Source organism: Carassius gibelio, chromosome A2, assembly GCF_023724105.1.
Source record: "Carassius gibelio isolate Cgi1373 ecotype wild population from Czech Republic chromosome A2, carGib1.2-hapl.c, whole genome shotgun sequence".
Taxonomy (NCBI): Eukaryota; Metazoa; Chordata; class Actinopteri; order Cypriniformes; family Cyprinidae; genus Carassius; species Carassius gibelio.
Window position 1 is genome coordinate 8,917,628 of NC_068372.1, and position 25,504 is coordinate 8,943,131.

Here is a 25,504-nt window from a genome sequence, read left to right on the forward strand (position 1 = left end):
TCAAAAATTTGACCATTATGACTAGTTTTGTGGTCCAGGGTCAGAAATACTGGTTCAACATGATCAATTTAGTTTTTTTACTCACATTTACACTACCTGCCAAAAAAAGTAAATAATGTAAAATCTTAAGATTGAATCATAGCAGTGATTTATGTTTCTTACATGATGTACAGTATTGTTCAAAATAATAGCAGTACAATGTGACTAACCAGAATAATCAAGGTTTTTAGTATATTTTTTATTGCTACGTGGCAAACAAGTTACCAGTAGGTTCAGTAGATTCTCAGAAAACAAATGAGACCCAGCATTCATGATATGCATGCTCTTAAGGCTGTGCAATTGGGCAATTAGTTGAATTAGTTGAAAGGGGTGGGTTCAAAAAAATAGCAGTGTCTACCTTTGACTGTACAAACTCAAAACTATTTTGTACAAACATTTTTTTTTCTGGGATTTAGCAATCCTGTGAATCACTAAACTAATATTTAGTTGTATGACCACAGTTTTTTAAAACTGCTTGACATCTGTGTGGCATGGAGTCAACCAACTTGTGGCACCTCTCAGCTGTTATTCCACTCCATGATTCTTTAACAACATTCCACAATTCATTCACATTTCTTGGTTTTGCTTCAGAAACAGCATTTTTGATATCACCCCACAAGTTCTCAATTGGATTAAGGTCTGGAAATTGGTTTGGAACCAAGACTTTGCCCGTTTACTAGTGTGTTTTGGGTCATTGTCTTGTTGAAACAACCATTTCAAGGGCATGTCCTCTTCAGCATAGGGCAACATGACCTCTTCAAGTATTTTAACATATGCAAACTGATCCATGATCCCTGGTATGCGATAAATAGGCCCAACACCATAGTAGGAGAAACATGACCATATCATGATGCTTGCACCTCCATGCTTCACTGTCTTCACTGTGTACTGTGGCTTGAATTCAGAGTTTGGGGGTCGTCTCACAAACTGCCTGTGGCCCTTGGACCCAAAAAGAACAATTTTACTCTCATCAGTCCACAAAATGTTCCTCCATTTCTCTTTAGGCCAGTTGATGTGTTCTTTGGCAAATTGTAACCTCTTCTGCACATGCCTTTTTTTTAACAGAGGGACTTTGCGGGGGATTCTTGAAAATAGATTAGCTTCACACAGACGTCTTCTAACTGTCACAGTACTTACAGGTAACTCCAGACTGTCTTTGATCATCCTGGAGGTGATCATTGGCTGAGCCTTTGCCATTCTGGTTATTCTTCTATCCATTTTGATGGTTGTCTTCCGTTTTCTTCCACGTCTCTCTGGTTTTGCTCTCCATTTTAAGGCACTGGAGATCATTTTAGCTGAACAGCCTATCATTTTTTGCACCTCTTTATAGGTTTTCCCCTCTCTAATCAACTTTTTAATCAAAAATCTGAACAATGTCTTGAACGACCCATTTTCCTCAGCTTTCAAATGCATGTTCAACAAGTGTTGGCTTCATCCTTAAATAGGGGCCACCTGATTCACACCTGTTTCTTCACAAAATTGATGACCTCAGTGATTGAATGCCACACTGCTATTTTTTTGAACACACCCCTTTCAACTAATTCAACTAATTGCCCAATTGCACAGCCTTAAGAGCGTGCATATCATGAATGCTGGGTCTCATTTGTTTTCTGAAAATCTACTGAACCTACTGGTAACTTGTTTGCCACGTAGCAATAAAAAAATATACGAAAAACCTTGATTATTCTGGTTAGTCACATTGTACTGCTATTATTTTGAACAATACTGTATGTTTGGCAACAATACTTTTATTACTAACTTATGCAGTGCATAGCTTTTTATTTTTCAAACAACAATGTCAGAAGACATACCCATGTCCATATACTAGGATGACAATACCAAGATTCACCAGGCTCAATTTGTGAAAGACAACCACAGAGTCCTGATCTTAACTCCACTGAAAGTCTTTGGGATGTGTTAGAGGTAACTTTAAAATGCCCCCTACTCAGAATTCGTGCTCTGCATTTAACCCTTCCAAAGTGCACACACACACACACACACATCAGTGAACACACACTGCTGGCCCGAGATTCAAACCCACAACCCTAGGGTTAGGAGTTAAACTCTCTAGCCATAAGGCCACAACTTCCCCAAAAAACTCATGCAACATCAAAGCATTATTCCTTCTACAAATCTTTGTCTGAGATCTTGTATTGACAATGGTAGAGTTGAACCACTCTGTAAAGTCAACTCCAGCACATCCTTAAGATTGTCAATAGGGTTCAGCTCAGGACTCTGTGGTGGTCAATTCATACATGAAAATGATTCCTCATGCTCACTGAGTCACTATTTCACAAATTAAACCTGGTGAATCTTGGTATTGCCATCCTGGAATTTACACATAGGTAAGTCTTCCGACATTGTTGAAAGAAAAATGTTAATTACTTCAATCATGATCCAATCTTAAACTCTTCAGTATTTGCTTGTTTTAATCTAGTGAAAAAATATTTAAATAAAAAACAACCATTCTCATACTACATTTAAAAATACTCATACGCAAATGTCATTTGAGTGCTGCAGTGGAAGGAAGATTTTCAGCAAATGACAAAATATTTTCCACCTGTATGTCAAAGAATGCCATCACATTGCATTTGAAGACCTGAAATCTGCATTGTGGGCATAAACACTCTTGAAAATGGCTCATTTTGTGTTTTACAAATAAAAGAATCATATGCCTTTGAAACAACATGAGAGTGAGTAAAAATGTCAGTTTTCATTTTTGAGAGACGTACTCCCTAAAACTCCCATTGCTTCCCAACCGATTTCAACGGCAGTGCTACAGTGTTTGTCATTTGGGACTGTATTGTGATTTTGTCTTTTTCTGAAAAGCACTGACCTTGGTTTCATACTCTTGTGCCTGCTTCACATTCTTTGGGAAGTCAGTGACCAGGAAGCCCTTCCCCTGACGCACAGTAGAAGTCATAGCCTCGCACAACAGATCCAGCAGCGTGTCCTTAACCACACACAGAAGAGGGAAAACAGATGACCACTCACATACAGATTCATTAGAACACAGACACAAACACGCTCATTAGATTAGAAGTGAGAAGTCTGGGACAACTAAAAGTAGTTCACAGCAAATGTTAATGACAGTCATGTTGCTAGGCAACACCACTGTAACATAAATCATCTGATTAAGTCTGAATTACTCTGAGCAACATGCCAAACCTTAGGAAATAAACACAACAACGAGAGCCTAAGTTAGTGGCTGGAGGGCCTGTCTGCCTATTTCAGATCCATTCCTAATCAAACACACCTGCTTGTAATTTTTACAATAACCCTGAAGATTTAAGTGTGTTTCATTACTGATGGAGCTAAACACTGCAGGTCATTTCCTTAACCCAGCCTTCACCTGTTATACCTGCATAACTCAGTCATCTAACTCTTCTGCGTAGCTGACACTGGTGTCCTAACACTTCATACCCATCAGATTGTCCTACCAGGGCTTATTCTGAGTGTGCACATCCATATTGAGTCAATTTTCTCACGCAGAACAACACATAACTACTGTATTTGCATTATTGTAAGGGTAGGTTAAGGGTTGGGGTAGGTGTATGTGTTAATAAAGCATAATCTAATGGATAGCATTTTTTGTTGTCGCATTGTGCTATCTACTGTTTCAATGGGAGGTAGCAAAATCTGAAAGGTTAGCACAATTCGTCAGAACACTGGTTTGATTCTTCTAAAGTTGCATGGTAGACAATTGATCTCTCTTTCCTATCTATTTCTGTCCTGACCTGGGGTCTCATTTATTAACATTGCGTACGCACCAAGCGCCAACCTCCCGCTCTCTCTCGTGAGGCCAATAAGGAAGTGACTAAAACTGCAATTCATCGACTGGCCGCTTGAGGCTGGCTGTAAAAGGGAGTCAGTCCCATAGACTCCCCATGTTAAAATGGCCAACTTTACAGCTGAAAAAAAAACGTTTACAGCCTGGTGCAAAAAATGATTTTGGGCTAAATAGCTTTTTGCCCTTCATGACAACTGTGAGGGGGGTGATTTTTTTTATAACTCATCTGTTCAAATTATATTAAGACTTAAAGTTCTGCATAATTAAGGGCGTGGCCACTTGAGTGACAGGTGGATTGCCGCTGCTTACAGTGCCGCTGCGCTAGGTGGGCGTGGCTTCAGCAAGTAGCTCCCGCCTTTTTGGCCATTTTTTATTGTTCGGGAGAGTCGCGCGGTGACATGCTGCCAAGATGGCGACGGCCCGCTCTGCACCCTTTAGGCTTCAAAAACACACTTCAGTAGTCTACGGGTGATATCACGGACACTACGTTCATGTTTTTATACAGTCTGTGGTCGCACAAAATAGGCATAGAAATTGGGCACGCAATTTTGTACATACATATCGGGATTTATCAAAAATAAACTTAGCGTAAATATGCACTCACCTTATGGACATTCTAGACCATGTGTACGCACTATTTTTCCTGGCATGAGAAAGTATGATGATGTGCTAAATTACTTCGAACGGTCGAACGGTCCATTGTCTGGTTTGAATCGGTAAAGTGGTAATATCTTACTGTCCAACTGCAGCTGCAAGGAGGTGATGATGGCATGTGAAGTCATCTCCACAACATTATGAAAAATACCACTGTATTTGAAGTATACAACTTGAAGAAAATGGTAATTTGCATATTTTGTTTTTAAAATAGGCTACTTTGTCAGCGAGTCAGACAATTCTATCGCAACGAGTTGACAGTTTATTTTCAGTGGTGTCCTGAACCGTGTTTAATGATTAATATATGTTTTTTCAGAGCATTTGACTGCAGATTGTTTTGTAAATGAGGCACATGTTGCATTGTATTTAAATTACAGTTTTATATGGATAATGTTGTCAAAACACTTGTTGCTACTATTTCCTATGAAATTATGTTAGCCAATCAAACAACCATTCTTTTTTCTGCATAAACAGTAAGTAGTTTGATTGACAAATGGAGATCTGGCATAGTATCATCTGACGCTTTGCTGATTTTAACTACTCCCACTACAAATAAATAAGATATGTAAGTTCATCCATACTCACACTTGCACTAAAACAGTTTCGTTGACAAAAATATGTGCTAAATCAGCCTTTGTTCCGTCGCAGAGAAACACGCTAGTCACACAGACAAACGTTAATTCAGCTTTCTTTTTTGTCAGACAGACACATTAAGGCCAGTGTCACAGATGAGACAGAACTCGTTGTGGATGATGAAAAAAAAAATTCAACATGCTAGCCTTTCTGTGTCGACGTCGTGAAGCAGTTGTCGTCCACTATGACAATTGAATCTTGCATCCCAACACCCAATGTTATTTACGAATCCCAACGACACTCAAGCAGATCGTGCCAAAATCTGGCTTAAATCGTGTAGTCTGAGCCGGGCTTAAGTCAGCTTTCCATCACTATACTCTGTCGCATAGCACTTATTTTTGTTCTCGTTGTTCAGCTAAGCTGCATGTTTTTAGAAAATGTACTGTTGATCAAAGCTTTTAGTTTATTATTGGAAACATACCTGTTGTTCGAGGCTCTTGTTTATGGCCAATAGCTTACAATTAAGGGAACAATGATCGCCTATCTTCAAGTAAGCTAACTGTTATACACAGTTTTGATGAGGGGGATAATAAATTGAGCTTTTGTCTGAAGTACATCAGTTTTCAGTTAATACCATCACTAATCACTTACCAGAGAACAGTGTCTCCAATAACAATTTAAATAAGCTTTATCTGCTATGCTGAGACAAGAGAGCATCCACAAAAGTTAAGATTGAACAGAGAATCAGTAGGGCCTAGACTAAGTCTGATCCATGAGAGTTGGAGGTGCACTGACCAATGTTCTAATGTTGATGGTTGGAGGACAACTGATTGAGGAAGTGCAGCAGTTTATCAATGTAGTGACCCTAGTGGTCACTGAAGGAGGGACAGAGGCAGAGTATGGAGCTACTCCCTTTAATATCAAGACTACTCCCTTTAATACCACCTCTTCCATCTCTTCATCACATCTCTTCATCATTGTGTTGAGGGTTTCAAACATCAGTGAGGTTTGCTTGTGAACAACTCAGAATCTGAATCCTTCAGAGCAAAGCTTGCTGCCAAAATAATGTTCAGCACCTCTACAATAATTTTAATCAAACAGTAGTCCCGACTGAATACCAAATTTGTTTTTGTTCATGACATCTTTAACTGTAATAATGCACAAAAATATATATATTTTTTTCTTTTCCAGATATGCTCTTAAAAGTTGACAAAATTAACTTTTAATGGATAAACACTGTTTAGCGTTAAAGTTTTTCTCTTCTGGGAAAATTTACCAATAGTAGAATGTAATTTGTCCATTGCTCACTGGTCTACAATCCTGCTCCACAACTGTATATAGCTATCTGACTGGATGTTATTGTTGTTGTTATTCTCTCTTTTAGTGTGGAGAGATAGTTATTCTCCTTTTTTTCTTTCTTTTTTTTTCGGGGGCATATATCAATTTTGTCCAATGCTTTCTAGCTTAGACTGTCTGCTCTCACTAAATTATAATTGCTACCTGCCTCCAGCTAGCACCAGGGAGTTGAAAATTGGGGTTTGTCCATGTGTTTTCAGTTTTGCTATATTTCTTCTGTCTTTGACTGTGCTCATCATACTTTATTTATTTTCCCAAAAGCCTATTGTTTGAGAAGTACATGTCTGAAATGTATTATTTTTGTGTATTCATTGTACATGCTGTCATGCGATTTAACTAAAAGACTATTTTTTTTTAGGAAGACTTTAGATGTCCCAGCATAACTTCCTGTTTCGAGAGGAAATGTGTCAATCCAGGAGAGAAAACTGTAAGTGCAAATGAATTTACATTTATAAGTGTTATAAAGTTGTGTGTATTCCTGTGTTTGTGTCATAAGTGTTAAATCCAGGGAAGGTGAAGCTGATCATTGTAATTTTCCGCAAAGGACTTTAAGAAGATTGTTCACCTCGGGAAGCTGCTCTCCTCTTTCCAAAAGGTCTCGGAGAAACCGCCCTCTCTCGCTGTGAGACTGCAACTCGCTGCACAGGATGTCCCCAGGACAAAGGCGCTTCAAACTGTACCGCTCCTCTATTTTTTCCGATTGGAGAGCTTTCCCCGATCCTGGCCCACCTGGTCAGAATGAGAAAGTTGAGAACAGTTTATAATGAAAAGCTGTAAATAAAATGGATGGGAAAGATTGTTCTAAATAGTGGGGGACAAGGGCCAGATCCTCAGTAATTGGCTGTCTTGGGAGATGTGGGATGAATTATCAGCAGATATCTTATGGTCTGTACCTCACATGGTGTGCTGGCCCACCCCAACCCTGCCATCTGACTGAACTCCCAAAGGCTTTCATTAAGATTCTGCACACAGCTAAGGGCAGCCCTTATCTATCCAAACAGTCCACAGGCAGACATCCCTAGTTAACGTCTTCTACTCTGCCAACAGCTGTTGTCTATAACACTGATGATGATGATGTGGTAAGCATATTTCAAACTTGTAAGAATGCTAATGAAAAAACAAAAATAACAATCATCAAGCATCAAAGCAAACAAAAATCAGTGAGTGGAGGCATACTTCACTAATTGCTTGGGCTCTGTTTACTGGATAAATATCATTGGTTTAAAATCAATGCTTTATCGTTGCATTGCTATATGATTAAATGTTACTATTGTTTCTGTTTTCACTTTTAGTGGAGGGTGACAAATCATGTTTCAATGTTACTAACCTCTGTAGTTTAAAACTTTTTCATTGTCTAAAGACAAAATTATAATTTTTATCCATTAAAGCTGCAGTAGGGAACTTTTGTAAAAACATATTTTTAAAAAATTTTTTAAACCTGTCCTTATGTCCTGACAGTAGAATATGAGACAGATCAAAAAAAAAATCAAGCTCCTCTGGCTCCTCCCAGTGGTCCTATTGCCATTTGCAGAAAGTCATCCGCTCCCGGTAAAAAACAACCAATCAGAGCTGCGGTCCTTAACTTTGTTTGTGTTCAAAATGTAGAAAAATGTACATAATAAGCGAGTACATCATGAATCCATTTTCCAAACCGTGTTTTTAGCTTGTCCTGAATCACTAGGGTACACCTATAATAAGTGTTTATATTTGGACTATTTTAGATCGCTTTGGGGGTACCGCGGCGGAGTAACCCAGTACCTTTGTGATTCTTCATAGACATAAACAGAGAGAAGTAGTTCTGGCTACGATGTTCTTCCGCAAGACGCAAGCAGTTCTGTTTATTAACCACTAGAGCATCAAAAGTTCCCTACTGCAGCTTTAACCATTATATTTAAAAGCCATTTTTTTAAACATTAAATAAGCCTTATCTCTTTTTATTTATCTTGTGCTTCTGTTAAAGATTTTTTAAGTCGGTAAGAATTTTTATAATATTAAAGAGGTCATGAATTGAGAAATTAACAACTGGCAGTGATAAGCCATAACAATCCCTTGATCTTTTGACATATAAGAGGTAATTGTACTATGAAAAAATAAATAAAAACCTCCTGTAAGTTTTAAAACTCAAAACTTTCTTGTTAGTCTAAAAAAAGCTTTTATTGAAGCCAATCTGCCAAAACGACAGGTTGTGGAATGTGCCATTTTTTAACGTTATAGTGAGGCTAAAACCCATCTCTGCAGAAGAAGATCAATGCCTACTTCTACATCACTGCCTGTTTAGCCCTGCCCACTGATTTGCACATATGGTGTAAATAACAAGAGAGCAAAATGCAATGGCATGTACCATAAAGCTGGATTAGCTGGCTAGCCAAGTAAGTTTCAGTTTAGTTTGCACCAATCCTGGGTTTTAGGTACCATGTAAGTGGCTTGGCTTTTAGCAGTGTTCGTTGCCATAGTAACTTAAACTACACAACAGGACAGAAGCCTATTACTTCTAAGTCTTTGATAACATTATGAGTGGACCTCAGAGAACAGTGCAAAATAAATAAAAAGGCAGAACATGAAAAGAAGCCTCTTTTGCTGACAAAGACTGCATTTATTTGATTATACATACAGTAAAACACTAATATTGTGATCCTCCCTTTCTGCCTGGAAGTGAACTATATCTACCTTGATATAGTTCACTTCCAGGCGGAAGGGGAGGACTACTTCAGGCTGTAGCTCGGGCAGGAACCAACCTGCCAGGGACAGGAACCAAACTCAGAGGAACCTACCTCCCAGGTACAGTCACTTCTGTAGTGTTCCGCAACCTGTATCACTTAGAGGGTAGGGCTCGATTGGAGACCTCCACCACGTCCTGAGCCCCCAACGTTGGATGACTGGTCTCTTGGGGTGGCCTGCGCTGGTTCTCAGTGCCCCACTCCAGTGCCATTCTTCCTGGAGGTGTATGAAGAGCTCACCAGGTTGTGGATGGCACCTTTTACTGCCAGTAACCGGCCTGGTAATTCCTCCTCCCTCACCACCCTCGACAAAGGAGCAGCCAGGGGATACAGAAATCCCCCGGGTTGAGCAGTAATTAGCGATGCAGTTGTGTCCTAGTACTGCCTGTACTGCAGGGCAAACCATCCCTTACCTTCTGGGCCTGTCGGTACTTGTCTGGTCTGACCAGCACTGTTTATGCGGCCTGCGGAGAGACTGCCTCCGCCCTACAGGCCATGGCATTACTGCAGGTCCATCAGGCTCAAGCACTGAAGAACCTGCTTCTGAAGTTCTGAAAGTGCTCTGCGACCCCTGCGTCCAGCCCCTCTCCCATGCTACAGCAGCAGTCTACAGCTAAGTGGCCCTGTGGAACTGGTTGCAGGGCAGCCACCCCTCCTGTCCAGGCCCCCGCCAAACCTGGCAGCAAGCAGAAGAGCAGGAGGCCCTGTGACGGGCAACCCAAAATCCCAAAATCTCAACAAAAAAACAATTTCCTCTATCTTTGGGTCTTCAAGCAGACCCACTGAAACAATTTCAGAGGCTACTGTGACATATGAAAGCTGCTGCGGCAGTCACACTGCAAGGGCTGCTTCATATGAGACCTCTTTAGCACTGGCTCCATGGCCAGACCTGAGGTGGCCGTGGCAGCGTGGCATTAATCGGCTACAAGTAACACCGGCCTGCAACCAAACCTTCACCCCGTGGTCAGCCATTGCATTTCTTCTGGCAGGAGTGCCCCATAACAGATATCAAGGCATACTGTGGTAAACACAGATGCCTCCACCACTGGCTGCAGTGCCTTGTACAATGAGCTAGAAGTCTTGGGGGTGTGGAGGGCCCACAACTGCAGTGTCATATCAATTGCCTTGTTAGCAGTGCCCCTTGCCTTGATCCATCGCAAAGGATGCTCACAAGGCAGGCATGTAGTTCTCACACAGAAACTTTGCAAAGTCAGGGAGGATAAGGTCCTGCTTGTGCTGCTACTCGCCTTACTGGCTAACTCAGACCTGGCTGAACTGATGCTTCTTGTGACAGCCCCTCCCTGGCAGATTCCTCTGAAGAGGGATCTACTGACTCAGAGACAGGGCACGCTGCAGTACCCACATATAGACATCTGGAAACTTCATGTCTGGTCCCTGGATGGGATGCTGTGTTTCTAGGTGTACTACCCCAAGAGGTAGTGGCCACCATCACTTTAGCATGAGCACCATCTACGAGACACGCTTACTCCTTGAAGTTGAACCTATTCTGCGAGTGGTGTTACTCTCATTGAGAGGACCCCCGAAGATGTTTGATCAGAGTCTTGGTCTCCTTCTCACGGCAAGGGTTGGAGCAAAGGCTGTCTCCCTCCCCCCTTAATTTACATCCCTGCTATTTCCACTAACCATGCCCCCTGTGGAAGGGAGAATGGTGGGGAAGCACGACCTGCTCATCAGGTTTCTTAGGAGGACAAGAAGGTTGAACCCTTTTTGAACTCCCTCTATACCTTCTTGGGACCTGTCTCTACTGCTTGAAGCACTACAGCGGGTCCCATTTGAGCCTTTGCAGTCAAGCTAAAGTTTCTTTCAATAAAGACTCAGCTCTTGTTTGCATTGGCCTCCATCAAGAGGGTAGGGGACCTGGATTTTGCAGCGGCAGTCATACCACTCGGCCAGCTCCATATGAGACCGCTTCAGCACTGGCTTCACGACTGAGTCCCGAGATGGGCATGGCAACAGGGCACACTCTGAGTGACAGTCACTCCAGCCTGCCTCCGAACCTTCACCTCGTGGTTGGATTCACATCCCGGGCAAGCTCAATCGTGCAGCCGACGAGCTTTCACGGCAGCAGTCTCGCCCCGGGGAATGGAGACTCCACCCCCAGTTGGTTCAGCTGATTTGGGAGCGCTCAGGTAGACATGTTTGCCTCTCCAGAAAATTCCCACTGCCAGTTGTTTTACTCCCTGACCGAGGGCACCTTTCGCAAGTATGCGTTTCCCCCAGTGAGCCTTCTTGCACAGATGTTGTGCAAGATCAGGGAGGATGAGGAGCAGATCCTCATGGTTGCGCCTTTTTGGCTCAGCCGGACCTAGTTCTCCGAAATTGTACTCCTCGCGACAGCCCCTCCCTGGCCAATTCCTCAGATGAAAGACCTTCTTTCTCAGAGACTGGGCACCCTCTGGCACCCGCTTCCCGTTCTTTGGAACCTACATGTGTGGGTTCTGGATGGGTCACGGATAGGGCTGGGATAAACGATTATTTTTTTAACGATTAATCTAGCGATTATTTTTTCGATGCATCGATTAATCTAACGATTAATTTTTTCGACTTTTTCGAGTAAATAAATTTTACTGATTTGATTTTGATTATCTCCCCATTAATTGACTACTAACAATTTATACATGTTGATTTACATATCTGAATGAAAAAAATATGAATTCCTTAACATTGCAATATATGTTTATTGCTCTTAAAATTACAAAATAAAAGACTGACTAAGAATGCATTACTTTGCAGTTGTATAAAGATAGCATTCAATAAAACCTTGAAGCCTTGAAAACACATAGCTTACTGAAACAAGCTTACTGAACACATAGGGCCTAGCTTACTGAAAAAAATTTCTTCTTTCAGCCGAAAATAACAACAACTTTTTTTCTAGCATTCAGTAAAAAAGTTCACCCAAAATACTTGTTTAGAGCAACTGAAAGAATACAGTAACCAATGTAAAATTGAGAGCTTTAATCTAATACAGAGAGTGCTTTTCCAAAAAAATAAAAATAAAAAATTAACAGTGGGAGCCAACAGCCTGTCATGGAGAAAAAAAAAACTCTGAATGCTCCATGTGAAACTTTGGTGTTCCACCCTTTTTCTATCGTGTCTAATGATTTTGGTTAATATGCACGAGGGAGAGAGAGAGAGAGAGCAAGACAGTGCTCGTGTAGTTTGAAGACTGTGAGTGCACGAGCATGCATGAAACTTTGGTGTTTCGCCCTTTTTCTATCATGTTTAATGATTTTGATTAATATGCACAAGGGAGAGAGAGAGAAAGAAGCGCTCGTGTTGTTTGAAAACTGTGAGTGTGCGCAGCCGGGGCTCTCTTTCGTACGCGCCCTGTCACATTCTACATCACTCACCGATCAAAAAGGCTTTGACAGCCGCCAAAAAAAAGACCAATGCAGAAAAACCCCTGGATTGGTTATATAACGTTGGGCAGAATGTTGATCCGGCCATTGCGTATATTCAGCGCACATAAGGTAAACGTTTTGCAAACGTTTTTTAGAGAAATAAAAACAGGTCGACGAATCGATGCGCATGTTTTGCGTCTACGTATTTTTTGCGTCGACGTCATCGATGACCTTGACGCGTTGTCCCAGCCCTAGTCACGGAAGGTTTAGGTACCTTGCCACCTCAGGTGGTTGCTACCATCACTTCAGCTAGAGCCTTGTCTACCAGACATGCCTATGCTTTGAAGTGGAACCTTTTCATCACTTGATCTGATCATCAGGTTCCTGAGAGAGGCCAGGAGGCTCAATCCGCCTCACCCTCAGCAAGTTCCCTCTTGGGACCTCGCAGTGGTTCTATCGGCACTGCAGAGGGCTCCCTCCGAACCCTTGCTCTCAGTAGAGCTAAAGTTTCTATCAATGAAAAATGCGCTCCTGACAGCTTTGGCTTTGGTGAAGAGGGTCGGGGACCTGCAGGGATTTTCAGTTGACAGAGCGTGCCTGGAATTCGGGCCGGCCAACTCTCATGTTATCCTGAGACCCCGGCCTGGGTACATTCCCAAAGTTCCCACTACTCCCTTTAGAGATCAGGTGGTGAACTTGCAAGTACTGCCCCTGGAGGAGGCAGACCCAGCCCTGGCACTGCTCTGTCCAGTACGTACGCTCCACACTTAAGTGGACAGAACTCAGTGCCTTAGGACCTCAGACCAGCTCTTTGTTTGTTACGGAGGCCAGCAGAAGGTCTCCAAGCAGAGGTAATCCCACTGGATAGTGGATGTTATTATCCTGGGTTATCAGGCTCAAGACCTGCCATGCCCCCTAGGGGTGAGAGCTCACTCAACTAGGAGTATAGCCTCCTCCTGGGTGCTGGCGCATGGCGCCTCGCTAACAGACATCTGTAGAGTTGCGAACTGGGCGACACTCACACATCTGCGAGATTTTATAATCTCTGTGCAGAGCCCGTGTCCTCCCGGGTACTCGCCCCTTCGGCCAGTAAGGACCTGCTCAGTGTCAATCTGCTTGCTGCACCTTGCTGCGCTATTCCCCTCAGGTGAGTTCCTCAATTCAGAACCCTGGGTTCCTCCAGTACTGTTGATGTCCAGCACTTGCATGCATGCCCTATTGATCAGCCCTGTGTGGGACTAGGTGCCTCCATGTGTTAAGATTCCCATTTTGGGCAATCCCACGTGTGTATTTCCACAGTGAGTCTCTTCGTAGCATGTGTCTTTCCCTTGGCAAGCACCTTGCCAGCTCTGTCATTGAAACTTACCCTGCGGGCTGGTACCACAGAGTTAATGAGTATTACCAGCTTTCGGTTGATACCTGCTTTTGTATGTCCTCCTACGAGCAGGCAGCCTGCTAGCATATGTCCAGCTGGAATATGCTACTCAGTGTATTCTGACAGCCATGTGGCGTTTTGTACGGGAACCCATTTGTTAGTCTCTTTCTGACGTAACGTAGAACGTGACCGACTGAAAGGGAACGTCTAGGTTATGTATGTAACCCTCGTTCCCTAAAGGAGGGAATGGAGACGTTACGTGAAGTGAAGACTTGTGCGAGTTGTAAATTCCACAGAGCCAAGGTACTCTGTGTACTCTGGCTCATTTTGTTCCCACTCGAAGGTGATTGGGCTCTTGGGCGAGACCCCATTCATCAGTCTCTTTCTGATGTAACGTCTCCGTTCACTCCTTCAGGGAATGAGGGTTACATACGAAACCTAGACGTTTTCCCTTGTTCTTGGTCAGAGGCCCATTTAAGAAAGGAGGTTAACCCTTATGCAGTGTTGGGGATGTTTTCGTCCACTATTGAGTAAAGTTGTGTCCTATTTTGGCCACAACTTAGCCAGAAACTAAGCTTTTTTTTTTTTTTTTTTGCACAGGCCTATCTAAAGGGTTAATGGTCCCACCTAATGATCAACCATAAAAATTACAAACTTTACCTCTCCCCAACAGGGAAAACCACTAGGGGTGCTCCGATCACGATCGGCCGATCGTTAATGCGCATCTCGTCAGTAAAGCCGGTTATCTAATCAGCGGTTAATTCCATCAGGTGCGTAATTTCACATTGAGCAGCTGTTACTACACAGAGCCGTTGTTAACTGAGAAGATGCGCCAAAAAACGCTGAAAATGAAGTGGATTTGCGCATCTTCTCTATTAACAACGGCGCTGTGTATTAACAGCTGCTCTATGTGAAATCACGCACCTGATGGAATTAAGCGCTGATTAGAGAACCGGCTTTACTGACGAGATGCGCATAACGATCGGCCGATCGTGATCGGAGCACCCCTAAAAACCACCAACCATTAAGAATGCATGATTTTATGGTGTCATGGCTTGGCAATCAAAAAATTTTGTATTAATGGAAGGAAGTCCATGGAGCAAAATCAGCTACAAACAGTAAGTGATGGAGAAAAAAATCAGGACTGAGGTTGATTAATAGATTTATACAAAAAATCCCGAACATAATGAAAGGGTAGTGAATTTGAACAGCGCACAAGGTTTAAGTGAAAACCCTGAGTATGTTAACCCTGAAATGAGGGAAACTGGGTTTTCCATTCAGAATGAAAGGCTTGTCAAACCCAAGAAAGCAGGGTAAGTCAAGCCGTTTCTGAAAGAGTCAGTTACCATGTTGACTTTCTTCATTAAACCCAGAGTTTATTTTAATCTCCTCCTCCTTTTTAAAGTGTAAGCAATGTTTAAATACCTCATTGATTCATTTCCACTGCAAAAAAAAAAAAAAAAGAAAAAAAAAATAGCAAATGCAAAAATTTATTTCTTAGTGAGTATTTTGGAACCTAATTTACAGCGGGGAAAATATTTATTTGATTTTCTACTGATTTTGTAAGTTTGCCCACTTAAAAAGAAATTAAAGGTCTGTCATTTTTATAGTAAGTTTATTTGAATGGAAAAAACACATTAAATAAAGGTTAGCGATTGATTTGCATTTCAGTGAGTGAAATATTTTTTTTTATATATATTTTCTCCACTGCAAGTGCATTTCACTTACAAAAAGAAAAATAATACTAATGCAAATGGAAACAAGATTTTTTTTCCATTCTTATGCTTAAAGCTTTACCTTGATTTAATTGTTTTTATACTTCATGTTTAGCTGCTTTGTTCTTTTTTCTTTTGTCTGTATGATACTATGAAAATTCATAATACCTACCACTTTGACACTTTTTACCTTTGATATTATGAGTGTCCAATCTCAGGGTAAGTCAACTCAGAGTTCAAGTTTCAAGTGTTGCTTTGTCCTTCCTGGATGTTTTGTGTGTGCATGTTTATTTTGGTTCTGTTTTTCCCTGATTTCTAATCATTTCTTTTTGCTTGGGTTTTCTTTAAATATTTTTTTTTATTGCAACTGGATCCTGCATTTTGCTCTTTCTAAAACCGCCACCATTATCAGGAGTGTAATGGGCAAACAAATAAAGCAATAACCAAACAGCAATAGACACAGGAAGTGGAGTAAAAATGATGGTGCACAAATTTTAATTATTTTTTAATTGTGGGATTAACTTCCTATTTTCAACAATTATCACTGGAAGAAATAGCGAGTTTAAAATTATGTTACAGCATCTCGATCAAGTCTTGACTAATATTTGATGTCATACTGATACTAGGATTATATGATATTTGCCCACAAAAATAAAACAATCTTTTCAGCCTCTCTAAAGCTGTTTCTTCTAAACAGCACTGAGATACAATGGAGAACAAATTGAGATATTTGTTCATATGTATTGCTTCTCAGATTTTTCTCCTGTCAAATTGGATTTTGAATCACTACAGATCACAATGCATTATCTAGAAATCCTACCCATTGGCTGTTTGTTTCTCAATCCTTCAAATGTGAGCACTTCAATAAGGCTTGAGTTTATCCTATTCTTCATGCGCCTCCATTTCGGACACGTTTATTTATACACATGTGAGCTCAAAAACCAGAAAATTGTGCTTTTACTCTGTCAAGCTACTCTGAATCTCTCTATTATATTCTACATGTCAGAGTAAAAAAAAGTGAGATAAAATGCTTTTAAAGGTGTCCTGAGTCTGGCTATTAAGTCTAATCGAATTCTTTTTCTGGACAGGTACGACGTGCAGATACAGTGTTGATAAATCTTTCAACAAGTTTTTAACGTGTCAGGGTGGTCAAGTGCATTGGAGAGTGTAATTCACTCAAGCTATCAATCTCAGATCTGTATATCATAGCTAAACCAACATTACAAGCCTAACTGCTGTACCACAACGCTGATGCAACAGAGGACAGGACCTTAGACCGTTTCCAACAGGTCCGTTTCAAAGGACCGCCTAATCGATTTCTTCACTCCTCTTTCTACCAAAGTGAAATGTAAAGTTGGCATTTAGTTCGGCTCACTACATCCCAGTTGGCTAGAACTTTTGAACAAACATGAGGGGAGGAAAGCCCCTGGCACACAAAGACTTGTACCATCTTGACTGCCTGCTTTCCATTTTCCAGAATTTTCAGATAAAGACTGCCAACTCTTTTAATTACAAATCTTATTAGGAAACTTCAGAAGTTTTCACCTGCCCCCAGTTTCACAGTTCATTATTCTGCTTGTGTGTTTGTGCTGCAAAAGAAACTTGGTAGTTTGTGTTATTATGTCTGATATATTTTAAATAAGCTATGATGTATGTACTTTGCATCACAACATTGCTCCTGACCTGTTCTTCTGGGGCAAATGTAAACACAATAAAATATTGCTTTGAGTGTTTGTCTATTATGAAAACAATGTGTGATGAAATTATTGTATAATGTGATAATGCAGTATTGTCAGTTGACATACCAATCACAAAGATGACCTTTGATTTCTTGGTCTCCACAGGAAAACCTGGTGGCATATAAAAAAAAATTACAATCAGATAATCAATTTTAGAATGTCAAAATATGGCTTTGTAATGACATGCAGTACAATTAACGGTGGAAATTAATGACAAAAAATGTAAATAAAAAATTAAATGCAGGGATACCAATAACAAATACATTATAGTAAAATACAATCTTTATTATTTTTTATCAGTGCCAAGAGAAATTTTCAGTGCCAGTGGTTATGCATCAGAATGGTTATACCCAGTTTTGTTAAAAAAAAAAAAAAAATTGCAATTTGCTATTACTAAAAGTCAGAATTTCTTAAAAATTGCTAAAATTTTGTGCGAATGAACCTACATTTTGAAATTCAAGTTTTTAGTGGCAAATTCCAACTCAGTGTACTATTGTTCAGAGCCACCTCAATGCTGAGACCTGACTTTACAACCCAAATTCCACAACTCAACATTAAGATTTAATTTCAAAGGTGATGTTCAGTTACTAATATGCAATGATCCCTCTAATTCTCTTTTTTGTTGAGCAAAAATTGTCACTATTGTGCGGACATTTCAGCCACCTAAGCAGAAACATTCTTTATACCAGATCTGTACAGCGCACAAGTGTGCAACTTTTAACTTTAATGTACTATTTATATTTAATTTGACCCTTGATGCAACTTTTTACACTCCTGAGTTACTTACCAAAGAATTATATTTAAAAAAATCATTTAAAAAATCTCTCATGCAGAACAGTTCAATTCTTTATGATAATAAAATAAAATAAAATAAAATAAAATATAACTAATAGGAAAAAATGAGATGATGTTTCATGACTAAAATATTTAGCAACATCAAACAAGACCTCCCAACCCCAGACCAAGAATTTAAGTCTGGTGAGACTATTTATATATTCTTAATTGTGTATTTCACTTTATTTTTCAGAACTACATCAATAAGCATATACACTCTTAAAAATAAAGGTGCTTCACAATGCCATAAAAGAAACTTTTTGTCTAAATGGTTCCATAAGGAACCTTTAACATCTGAAGAACCTTTCCGATTCACAGAAGGTTCTTTGTGGCGAAAAAAGGTTCTTAAGATTACAAAAAGGTAAGAAAGAGATGGTTCTTTAAAGGAACCAAAAATGGTTCTTCTATGGCATCGCTTGCGGAACCTTTTGACGCAACTTTATTTTTAAGAGTGTATTTGTTTTTCCTTACAACAAATAAGCCTACACACAAGCACAGTACACAAAGGTCACTTGAGAGATACTGCACTCACTTTCTCCAGTCGCCTCTGCATTTCCAGCCACCTCTTCATTGGTCTGCCATAGAGAACAAGACACATAAGAAAAGGAATTACATTTCCTTTTAAAAAGCTCAAGGATCTGTACAATAACACAAGACAATGATTTTATGAATAAATACCATCCAGAGATTCTCTGAATAACATGACATCCAAACCAGCACCGGAACTGCACATCTGACCCTCAATGAGTTTACACATATTACCTGACCCAAGAATGCTTATTTTGAATTGAAACATTCAATAAAGATGGAATTTATTATTCAAAAGTGGTTGAATTCACAAAACATCTCTATATGTATACTTTGCTCTTCTATAATCTTGAAAACAAATGTTTTTTTCTCCAATACTTTTTGCAACTTCTGATCTGAACAAGATATCCAGCAGAAAAATAGGCCGACATCATTTAAAGATCTGGCAGTATATGGAAATGGAGTACTTCTTATTCCTGTGGATCCCTTTAAACCTACACTATGTGTGCTTTTTAAATTTAGTTTCATATATATATATTTTTTTTTTTTTTCGAGGTCTTCTGATCATTAAGCCGTGATGCCTGGAGAGTCTTTGACCACTCAAACTATCCTCAAACTAACTCCAGGTGACTCTAGCATCTTTATTATTGCCCTGATGGTGAAAATGGGAATTTTTTTAACATAAACACACCGCAGAAAACTCGGAACTTGATTGTTTGTGTCGTGATTACTGTGATTAAAAGAGTTCTGGGCTGTTTAACAGAAAAAACCTTAGGCAGTAACTTGCCACTGTTTTAGCGTTAGAGAAGATGAGATGAAAAAGAGAGTGTGTGTGTGGGAGGAGTGCAGGGTACCACTGATGAGCGTGTTTGTGATGTGGGTAGGCCAGCCGGTCCGATGACTCACTGGCAGAAAGAGAGAGAGAAACGATACACAGACCCACAAGCCTGCAAACAAGCTCTAACTAGAACCTTTCAGGCCACAGAGCCCAGCCATAGACACTGAGAATTACCATTTGTGTTTGATCACTATTTCTTTTTTTTAAATGAGTGTTATATATTTTTTATATTTGGACCTTCCAGTCTTTAATATTCCCTAGATGCAAATCACATCAAAAGAGAGCTTAGTAGGTTTTTTTGTGTGTGTGTGTACCATCATAAACATAATATATATATTAGTGGTGGGCCGTTATTGGCATTAATGTGCTGCGTTAATGGGAGACTCTTATCGGGCGATAAAAAAAAATATCGCCATTAATCTATTCTCAAAGTTGGGTTGGGAGCTGGGTCTACACTAGGTGAGCTATGATGACTTTCACCTTGATATTTTAGCGCGGATGTATACCTAACCGAATCTGTAGGGGTTGAGAATGAGTCTTTAAACTTGTGTGTATGCCTACTGTGAAATTACCACATCAAATATGACGTGCTAACATGGATGCAGCTTAAGCCGCCAGGTTTGCTTCAGGGATTTTTTTTTTTAAGAAGCTTCCCAATGGAAACCTTGACAAGACGCACGCCTGTTCAACACATACTCTGCATACATCTGCAGTGCGTATGAGTCCATGTGCGTTTCGTATGTGGTGCTGAAGCAGCACGGACTCATACTCATATCAGCCGTATTTCCACTGTCGGGCCAGTGCGGGCCAGGGCTTAAAACAGGCCGGGCGGGGCTAATAGCCTCTGGCCAGTAGCTTCGAGGCCAAAATAACGCAGGGTTTCCACAGTCGAGCCTGAAGCTCTGCTGCGATTTACTAAAACACGCCCTTTACATGCCTCTCATGAACAACTTCATGCAACCTCATCATTTCACCAACAAAGAGAAGTTATCAGAAATAATAGGAAATAAATCACTGGAACATGAGCGATGTTAAACATGCTTTGTTAAATATTCAAATTCAAAAGCATTGATGTTTTAACTATAGAATAAGTGATACATTGATCATAATGAATTGATTTATTAGGAGTCAAAATTAATCACACTTAAATACACTTATTTCTATTTTATTTATTCTTTTTTTAACGCTTATGAAAATAACCTGCTTATTCATATCTGTTTCTGTTTATTTGTAGCCACAGTAGCTTAGACATCACATTTAGAATGAATGATAATATCTTTATTTTTATAAAAGCTACCGAACAAAAACATTATTATATTTTTATGACAATGTGCACCTAAACTCTTGAGACATGACTCATGACAGATAATATAGGTTACTAAATAAATACGATTGTGATAGAGAATAAGAAAGCTAACGTCTGATTTCTTCAAGGGTCATATTTACCATGTTTACTATGGTAACATGTTTAGCATGCATAGTCTTTTACATCGCTTAAAATATTTCTGCCATGTATGGTCATTATAAGCCACATCGGATCGGATCGCGTTATTTCAAACACTCGCTGCTGAGTGAAAGTGAGTTTTGATCAACTTCTTTAAAAAAAGTTTTTAATGCTGGTGTTATAGCTGTTAGCTTTCTAAAGATGATCCACAGCGCCGACTCTCTATTTTTATAAAAGCTCCCAGACAAAAATCAATATTATATTTTTTATGAAATATACTACGCGGAGCTAAACTCTCAAGATGAGACTTATGACAGATAACGTATGTTACTAGATAAATACACAATTTTGATAGAGAATAAGAAGCTGATTTCTGATTTCTCCTGGTTGTATTTACCATGATTACTATGGCAACGCTAATGTTTAGCATGCACAGTCTTTTAGATCGCTTATAAATATTCCTGCTTTGTTTAGTGATTATAGTGCACATCATTTTAAACACTCGCTTCTGAGTAAGAGTTTTTTTTTTAACTCTTATGAACTCTCTCCCTTTTATTTTAAAAAGTCTTTAATGCTGGAGTTATCTTTCTGTAATGATCCGTGGAGCTGAGCTCTCCAGATGCGGAGAAACTCCTCCTTTGTTCATAACCCCTCCTCTACCCCAGCTGGCCCGCTTTGGCCAAAGGTTTTCGTCAGGCCAAAAAACCCTGGCCGTTGGCCCCGAGGAAGCCCCGGCGAGTGACAGTGGAAATGCGACTGGCCCTGGCACGCACTATTTCCGTTTTAAGCTCGACATAGGAAACACGGCTATTGTGCTTTCACATAGGACGCGTTTGCAATCCGCTACTCTGTACGTAAATAGTATGTAAACAATCACTGCACTGCTGCAGACCCACCGCTCCTGGAATGCACTGACGGACCGTAACCGCGTGAAAGCTGGAATCTGTTAACATGGGTGCGTAAGAAAATACGAAACGCATACGCACTGCATACGGAGTCTATGTGAAACAGGCATAATGTTGTTTGCACCTTGTGCAATGTGGAATTAGTTTACAGCTTTCTCAAGCACTTTGTGATGCATTTTGGAAACAGGAGATGAGCCCCTGGTCTAATCCACCACCTGGCTTGAGAAACCCGTTATAAAAGACTTACTTTTAGTCATTATATATTTGGGTAGCACACATATTCTGAATGCCTTCGGCAGAATTCAAATGAGCCATTTTAATCTAGATTAATTCCAAAGATTATAGTGAGATTAATCTAGATTAAAAAAATAATAATCTATGCCCACCACTAATATATATATATATATATATATATATATATATATATATATATATATATATATAATTATTATTATTCAATTTTTTTTTTTTTTACCTAATTGCAACATATAAAGCCAGATTTTAGCTGCTGTTTACCATTTACCTTTCAACCGCTACACTGGCAGTGACTAGAACGCATGATGAAGCTGATTGGCTAGAAGGCTATTTCTACTACAAATGCTTCTTCACGATATTATTGCCAGCTTAATTCCATATTCTAGAGGTTTATATATTATATTATATGTAGATTTCAGACACTTTAACCCCTTAACTAAAGTGAATTACAAAAGAGGATCAAAGAGTCAATATTCACATTCATAATTATTTTGCAGTGAAGACCTTTAAGTGTAATTCCTTCCATCACATGTTATTACTCTTACTCCATTACTTTTCTCTCTTTCTGGCCATGGAGGATGTTTTCTCATGAATATCAGTCTGCCTCTCATTCATTAGCTGTGCAGACTGAACAGCAGTGAAGGTCGTCTGATGTGCTGTGGATGTTCGCCTTGTTTTATGTGTGGAGGAGCCGTGGGCGCTGCAGGAAGTGCTGTATGCATGATTTCAGCAGACACCCCTGTCTCATAACACAGCACAAGCTGCTGGATGAGTCGCTTGTCCTCTTGTGCTGCATCTCATCTACACTGCCTTCTGTAACTGCATTTAAAAATAAATCATAAATGTAAAAGAGCAAAAATAAACCCATATAAAATCTACTGTGAGGGGACTATGGTAAAGTGATGGTAATAAATACCATATGCCTAATAATATAGTATGCTACTAAATTAATACTGTATTACTGTAATACTTTGGAATTTAATACCATATACTTAAGAATTGTCATGGTACTCAAATGGACTTTTAAAGAATACTAAGGTGCAGGGGGAAAAAATGTCACTACCATTGTACAGTGCATGTCCAAAACATGACACTATCATTGTGACTGTCCAGTAATAATATTACCATGTTGAATATGGTACTGCCTCTAAAAACATTTAAAAAAACATGGTCAAAACATAATACAAGCCCGAGAACTTAAATGCTACATGTCAAAAAAATTGAACTTACATGTTACACAGCATTACAAAATGACAACAAATGTAGCCTGCACATTATAGTGCAAACATCCATAACACAAACATCTACCATTATTATGTGAATGTGCATAACCGCTTGTTATAACAGATGGGAGAAGATTAAAAGAAAATCCAGTGGCTCTTGGGGCTTTTTGCTGACATAGTTTCCCTTCTTTGAGGGCAGAGTCACTTTAGATTAATTCTAAATTGTTCTGACTGATCACTCTTATCCTATGGTGAAACATTTCTATCCTTTGTGAAAAAGAAGTGCTTGTATTTAATGTGCATCTTGCAATGTACTTCAAATGTTACAAGTCATTTTATAAAACTGTACTTTAAGATAACATATTAATGAAATAAACGGTCACTTAAGCACTTGAACTTTTAAAATGTGCACACTGCAATGATATCAGATTTATAGTATGTGTAATTACAAATATATTTAAATACATGACATATCTGTCAGTACATTCTGAACTTTAACCTCATTTAAAAGGCAACATGATTGTGAAATTACATATAAACATTCATTTGAGTGCTACTTAAGTGGATCATTGTGTTAGACATTGCCAGTGTTGGGGGTAACACATTACAAGGAATTCAAGTTACATATTCAGATTACTTTTTTTTAAGTAAAAAGGACCTTTACAGTTGCCAAAAGTAACTTTTTTTTTTATTAAAAGCAAATTAACAAGACCAGCCCAGGTGACAAAAACAATGCAAAAGTAACATAATGCACTACTTTCCATAAAAAGTAACCAAGTATGCCGTTTTTTTATTCTGTGCCACAATACTGCATCCCACCTCAATCATCAAAACCATCCCAGCAGAGTTCCAGAGACTGGTGACCCGAGAACTCAACAGGCAAGACATTTTATTTTCCATTAATTTATTACTGTCTATATGTTAGTAAAATGTCAAGGGTTGCTAAAAATATGAAGGTATAGAACAAAATGAGGTCATAAATATTTTGTCTTGTACTAAAGCCTTTCTGCAGTGTAGATGGACGTCTTATTGCAGGTGGTTGGCAAACACAGCACAGAACCAAGTCAGCATGGCCTGAGCCAAGATCCTTCTGAACACATCGCACACTGAGCTGAAGACTGCTTTGAGATTTGTTCTCATCTACAGAAGTGTTTTTCCCTGTGTGATGCTGACAGCATGGAGAGCTTGCTGACAGCAGCACCACTGATGGACACAGATGAAAGGGTCACGGTGGGAATGTGGGTTGATCCACATCCATAAACACTCCTTACACCATCCTCCACGAAGGAGCCCTAGCGACTGCTTTTGTCTCAGACAGACATGATTTTAACCAAATATAATAGAGAAAGCATGACAACATCTCCATGGAAATACACAGAGAAGCAACAGATTCAGGGATTTAGTTTAACAGGCATGTAGCAACAGGGAAGGTCTAATTTGTTGTCTGCCTTCATGTTACCCTGCTGTATCTGTTGGAAAATAGTGAGAACCCTCTGAATAGAAGATAACAAGTCTCTCTATGTAGTGTGTGTGTGTGTGTGTGTGTGTGTGTGTGTGTGTGTGTGTGTGTGTGTTTGTACTCTGTGTGGTTGGAGATGAGGATGAGGCGAAAGGAAAAAGCAAGTGAAGAGAACAAGACTTTTCCAAAAATAGAGCAAAAGCAATCCAAACAATCCATGACAGGAGCACTGATGGTTCCTTACAGTTTTGAGCTTATTTTGAACTGTGCATGAATCTATAAAGCTGAATGTAGAGTAATGATCTTTTATATATATATTGAGATTGTAAAAAACTAATGATCAGCATGTATAAAATAACAATGATAACAGATGCAAACTGTAAAATTTAGTGTTTAAAATTTATCAAGGACAATGTGAAGAGCTTTTCACATATCAAAGAATAGGCTTGTGATGATTATACAGTACAAGCTTGAGATAAGTGAAAAAAGCCATTTATTGTTTTTTTTCTTACTATATATATATATATATATATATATATATATATATATATATATATATATATATATATATATATATATATATATATAATACACATTATTTATATATAGAACACACACAAAATAGTTGGTAACAAACATTTTTGTTACCTTTGACCTTAATTGTATTGACAGTAAAAAACAGGAATTTAAAACAAATA

At 39.4% G+C, this 25,504-nt stretch overlaps 1 protein-coding gene across 2 annotated transcripts in view; it reads right to left on the reverse strand.

The window, feature by feature from the left end:
- Positions 1–25,504, reverse strand: part of LOC128025844 (adenylate kinase isoenzyme 5) — a 147,555-nt gene that overhangs the window by 2,656 nt on the left and 119,395 nt on the right. For both annotated transcript variants that reach the window (XM_052612408.1, XM_052612403.1), the window contains exons 9-12: positions 18,687–18,729; positions 17,387–17,431; positions 6,978–7,141; positions 2,876–2,992 (exon numbers count right to left, since the gene is read on the reverse strand). In XM_052612408.1, coding sequence (XP_052468368.1) covers positions 2,876–2,992; positions 6,978–7,141; positions 17,387–17,431; positions 18,687–18,729 — 369 coding nt within the window. The remainder of the gene's footprint in view (positions 1–2,875; positions 2,993–6,977; positions 7,142–17,386; positions 17,432–18,686; positions 18,730–25,504) is intronic.